Genomic DNA, 5,131 nt, shown 5'->3' with positions numbered 1-5,131 from the left:
AGTGACTTGTGAGGGAGGACCCTGCATCTCTGACCATATACTGGGCCATCATAATGGAACAACACGGTTGTTCATCATGGCAAGCATGGGCATACAGGGTGCCTGCTCACAGCTATCCTGCACCATTGGCCATCTTAGCTATGCCTCCCTGTGACTGTCAGTGCTGGGGAGCTCCCTGAGGTACATACTGCTGCGTTCCCAGCAAGCTGAACGGGAGGCTATGAGGGGGTGCTGGGGCTGTAAGGTGTCAGACAGAAGCGAGGGCCATGTGGCAACATTGCTAGCCCCGCTCCCCTATGATGTGTTTGGCATCATAGCAGACCCCCAAACCACTGTGCTTTGTTAATGGTCAAGGAATGATGCTGTGGCACACCGTTACAGTCACAACAACAACGGGGAGAACTATGTGAGCACTGAAACACAAGGAACGAGGAAACATTAAAACCATTTACATTCCGTTTGTGGTGAGAGACACTTTCAACGCAAAAGTGCTTTTTAAATAAACTGTGGACATTCCAGACTACGATAAACAAATCACTACATCAGATATAATGAATAATAAACTATTCTCCAGCTGTTGCCCACAACAGCCATGAGTCCATTTCTCTCCTGCACTCATTTCAACCGAGCAGCGCTGAGCTCCCCGGCTCTGCCCATGGACAGCAGGGGGTCTGCTCCTCAGGACAGCCCATTGGACCTGAAGTCTTGCTTGGGTGACCCTGAAGCCGGGGTTGAGGGGGGGGATGGGGTGGAACGGTGGTGTTTGGCTCTAAACACGTCAGACTTACTGAGGGTGTTCTTGGCCAGGGGCAGATTGGCGCGCTGCGGCTATAAGTTCAAGCAATTGGGGGCGGGGAAGCTGGGTCTAGGCAGGGAGGAAGTAAAGATGGAACAAGAGGAGGCAGATGAGGCAAAGATGGAGGAGGACGGGCAGGTGGAGGAGGAGGGGCAGGTGGGGGAGGTGGTACAGGTGGAAGAGGAGGGGCAGGTGGAGGAGGAGGGGCAGGTGGAGGAGGAGGGGCAGGTGGAAGAGGAGGGGCAGGTGGAGGAGGAGTTACAGGTGGAGGAGGAGGAGCAGGTGGAGGAGGAGGGGCAGGTGGGGGAGGTGGGGCAGGTGGAGGTGGAGGAGGAGGGGCAGGTGGAGGAGGAGGGGCAGGTGGAGGAGGAGTTACAGGTGGAGGAGGAGGGGCAGGTGGAGGAGGAGGAGCAGGTGGAGGAGGAGGGGCAGGTGGAGGAGGAGGAGCAGGTGGAGGAGGAGGGGCAGGTGGGGGAGGTGGGGCAGGTGGAGGTGGAGGAGGAGGGGCAGGTGGAGGAGGAGGGGCAGGTGGAGGAGGAGGAGCAGGTGGAGGAGGAGGGGCAGGTGGAGGAGGAGGAGCAGGTGGAGGAGGAGGGGCAGGTGGGGGAGGTGGGGCAGGTGGAGGTGGAGGAGGAGGGGCAGGTGGAGGAGGAGGGGCGGGTGGAGGTGGAGGGGCAGGTGGAGGAGGAGGGGCAGGTGGAGGAGGTGGGGCAGGTGGAGGAGGAGGTACAGGTGGAGGAGTAGGGGCAGGTGGAGGAGGTGGGGCAGGTGGAGGAGGTGGGGCAGGTGGAGGAGGAGGAGCAGGTGGAGGAGGAGGGGCAGGTGGAGGAGGAGGGGCAGGTGGAAGAGGAGGGGCAGGTAGAGGAGGAGGGGCAGGTGGAGGAGGTGGGGCAGGTGGAGGAGGTGGGGCAGGTGGAGGAGGAGGAGCAGGTGGAGGAGGAGGAGCAGGTGGAGGAGGAGGGGCAGTTGGAGGAGGATGGGCAGGTGGAGGAGGTGGGGCAGGTGGAGGAGGTGGGGCAGGTGGAGGAGGAGGAGCAGGTGGAGGAGGAGGAGCAGGTGGAGGAGGAGGGGCAGGTGGAGGAGGATGGGCAGGGGCAGGTGGAGGAGGAAGGGCAGGTGGAGGAGGAGGGGCAGGTGGAGGTGGAGTTACAGGTGGAGGAGGAGGGGCGGGTGGAGGAGGAGGGGCAGGTAGAGGAGGAGGGGCAGGTGGAGGAGGAGGGGCAGGTGGAGGAGGTGGTACAGGTGGAGGAGGAGGAGCAGGTGGAGGAGGAGGAGCAGGTGGAGGAGGAGGAGCAGGTGGAGGAGGAGGGACAGGTGGAGGAGGAGGAGCAGGTGGAGGAGGAGGGGCAGGTGGAGGAGGAGGGGCATGTGGAAGAGGAGGGGCAGGTAGAGGTGGAGTTACAGGTGGAGGAGGAGGGGCGGGTGGAGGAGGAGGGGCAGGTAGAGGAGGAGGGGCAGGTGGAGGAGGAGGGGCAGGTGGAGGAGGTGGTACAGGTGGAGGAGGAGGAGCAGGTGGAGGAGGAGGAGCAGGTGGAGGAGGAGGGGCAGGTGGAGGAGGAGGGGCAGGTGGAGGAGGAGGGACAGGTGGAGGAGGAGGGGCAGGTGGAGGAGGAGGAGGAGCAGGTGGAGGAGGAGGAGCAGGTGGAGGAGGTGGGGCAGGTGGAGGAGGAGGAGCAGGTGGAGGAGGAGGAGCAGGTGGAGGAGGTGGGGCAGGTGGAGGAGGAGGGGCAGGTGGAGGAGGAGGAGCAGGTGGAGGAGGAGGGGCAGGTGGAGGAGGAGGAGCAGGTGGAGGAGGAGGGGCAGGTGGAGGAGGAGGAGCAGGTGGAGGAGGTGGGGCAGGTGGAGGAGGAGGAGCAGGTGGAGGAGGAGGGGCTGGTGGAGGAGGAGGAGCAGGTGGAGGAGGTGGGGCAGGTGGAGGAGGAGGAGCAGGTGGAGGAGGAGGAGCAGGTGGAGGAGGAGGAGCAGGTGGAGGAGGAGGGACAGGTGGAGGAGGAGGAGCAGGTGGAGGAGGAGGGGCAGGTAGAGGAGGAGGGGCAGGTGGAGGAGGTGGGGCAGGTGGAGGAGGTGGGGCAGGTGGAGGAGGAGGAGCAGGTGGAGGAGGAGGGGCAGGTGGAGGAGGAGGGGCAGTTGGAGGAGGAGGGGCAGGTGGAGGAGGAAGGGGCAGGTGGAGGAGGAGGGACAGGTGGAGGAGGAGGAGCAGGTGGAGGAGGAGGGGCAGTTGGAGGAGGATGGGCAGGTGGAGGAGGAGGGGCAGGTGGAGGTGGAGTTACAGGTGGAGGAGGAGGGGCGGGTGGAGGAGGAGGGGCAGGTAGAGGAGGAGGGGCAGGTGGAGGAGGAAGGGCAGGTGGAGGAGGTGGGGCAGGTGGAGGAGGAGGAGCAGGTGGAGGAGGAGGAGCAGGTGGAGGAGGAGGAGCAGGTGGAGGAGGAGGAGCAGGTGGAGGAGGAGGAGCAGGTGGAGGAGGAGGAGCAGGTGGAGAAGGAGGGACAGGTGGAGGAGGAGGGGCAGGTGGAGGAGGAGGGGCAGGTGGAGGAGGAGGAGCAGGTGGAGGAGGAGGGGCAGGTGGAGGAGGAGGGGCAGGGGCAGGTGGAGGAGGAAGGGCAGGTGGAGGAGGAGGGGCAGGTGGGGGAGGTGGGGCAGGTGGAGGAGGAGGAGCAGGTGGAGGAGGAGGGGCAGGTGGAGGAGGAGGGGCAGGTGGAGGTGGAGGAGCAGGTGGAGGAGGAGGGGCATGTGGAAGAGGAGGTACAGGTGGAGGAGGAGGGGCAGGTGGAGGTGGAGGAGCAGGTGGAGGAGGAGGGGCATGTGGAAGAGGAGGTACAGGTGGAGGAGGAGGGGCAGGTGGGGGAGGTGGGGCAGGTGGAGGAGGAGGGGCAGGTGGGGGAGGTGGGGCAGGTGGAGGTGGAGGAGCAGGTGGAGGAGGAGGAGCAGGTGGAGGAGGAGGGGCAGGTGGAGGAGGAGGGGCAGGTGGAGGAGGAGGAGCAGGTGGAGGAGGAAGGGGTCTAGATGGAGGTGTAGTTGGAGGAGGTGGTACAGACGGGGGTATAGGTGGAGGAGGTGGTGCAGTTGAAGGTGTGGTTGGAGGACGTGGTACAGATGGAGGTGTAGTCAAAGGAGGTGGTGCAGATGGGGGTGTAGTTGGAGGAGGTGGTACAGACGGGGATGTAGTTGGAGGAGGTGGTACAGATGGGGGTGTAGTTGGAGGAGGTGCTACAGATGAGGGTGTAGTTGGAGGAGATGGTACAGATAGAGGTGTAGTTGGAGTAGGCGATACAGATGGAGGTGTAGTTGGTGGAGGCGGTGCAGTTAGAAGTGTAGTCGGAGGAGGTGGTACAGATGGAGTTGTAGTTGGAGGAGGTGCTACAGATGGTGGTGTAGTTGGGGGAGGTGGTATAGATGTGAGTGTAGTTGGAGGAGGCAGTACAGATGGAGGTGTAGTTGGAGGAGGTGGTACAGTTGGAGGTGTATTCAGCGGAGATGGTGCAGATGGAGGTGTAGTTGGAGGAGGTGGTACAGATGGGGGTGTAGTTGGAGGTGGTGGCACAGATGGAGGTGTAGTTGGAGGAGGTGATGCAGTTGGAGGTGCAGTTGGAGGAGGTGGTGCAGTTGGAGGTGTAGTTGGAGGAAGTTGTACAGATGGAGGTGTAGTTGGAGGAGGTGGTACAGATGGAGGTGTAGTTGGAGGAGCTGGTACAGATGGAGATATAGATGGAGGAGGTGGTACAGTTGGGGGTGTAGTTGGAGGAGGTGGTACAGATGGAGGTGTAGTTGGAGGAGGTTGAACAGATAGGGGTGTAGTTGGAGGTGATGGTACAGATGGAGGGGTTGTCAGAGGAGGTGGTGCAGTTTGAGGTGTAGATGGAGGAGGTGGTGCAGATGGGTGTGTAGTTAGAGGAGGTGGTACAGATGGAGGTGTAGTTGGTGAAGGTGGTACAGTTGAGGTGTCGTCAGAGGAGGTGGTGCAGATGGAGGTGTAGTTGGAGGAGGCGGTACAGATGGGGGTGCAGTTGGAGGACATGGTTAAGTTTGAGGAGTAGATAGAGGTGGTGGTGCAGTTGGGTGTGTAGTTGGAGGAGATGATACAGATGGAGGTGTATTTGGAGGAGGTGGTACAGATGGAGGTGTAGTTGGAGGAGGTGCTACAGATGGAGTTGTAGCTGGAGGAGGTGCTACAGATGAGGGTGTAGTTGGAGGAGATGGTACAGATGGAGGTTTAGTTGGAGGAGGTGGTACAGATGGAGGTGTAGTCGGAGGAAGTGGTACAGACGGAGGTGTAGTTGGAGGAGGTGGTACAGATGGGGGGGTAGTCAGAGGAGGTGGTGCAGTTTGAGGTGTAGTTG

General features: G+C 61.9%; 1 protein-coding gene across 1 annotated transcript; it reads right to left on the bottom strand.

Moving 5' to 3' along the window:
- Positions 1-311: 311 nt before the first annotated feature.
- LOC140466595 (uncharacterized) lies at positions 312-4,809 on the bottom strand. The gene is made up of 2 exons (XM_072562046.1): positions 3,613-4,809; positions 312-413 (listed from the first exon to the last, which is right to left on the bottom strand). The coding sequence occupies exons 1-2, from the start codon at positions 4,807-4,809 to the stop codon at positions 312-314; spliced, it is 1,299 nt and encodes a 432-aa protein (XP_072418147.1).
- Positions 4,810-5,131: the final 322 nt, after the last annotated feature.

Source organism: Chiloscyllium punctatum, chromosome 44, assembly GCF_047496795.1.
Source record: "Chiloscyllium punctatum isolate Juve2018m chromosome 44, sChiPun1.3, whole genome shotgun sequence".
Lineage (NCBI taxonomy): Eukaryota > Metazoa > Chordata > Chondrichthyes > Orectolobiformes > Hemiscylliidae > Chiloscyllium > Chiloscyllium punctatum.
This window is presented reverse-complemented; position numbering and strand designations above follow the sequence as displayed.

What these genes read in the sequence shown, in the direction of transcription:
- LOC140466595 (XM_072562046.1), bottom strand. Translation starts at nt 4,809, where the DNA reads ATGTCCTCCAACTGCACCCCCATCTGTACCGCCTCCTCCAACTACACC. An exon ending in CTGCCCCTCCTCCTCCACCT is followed by an intron (nt 414 to 3,612) that starts GTACCTCCTCTT and finishes CTTGTGTTTCAG; the next exon opens with TGCTCACATAGTTCTCCCCG.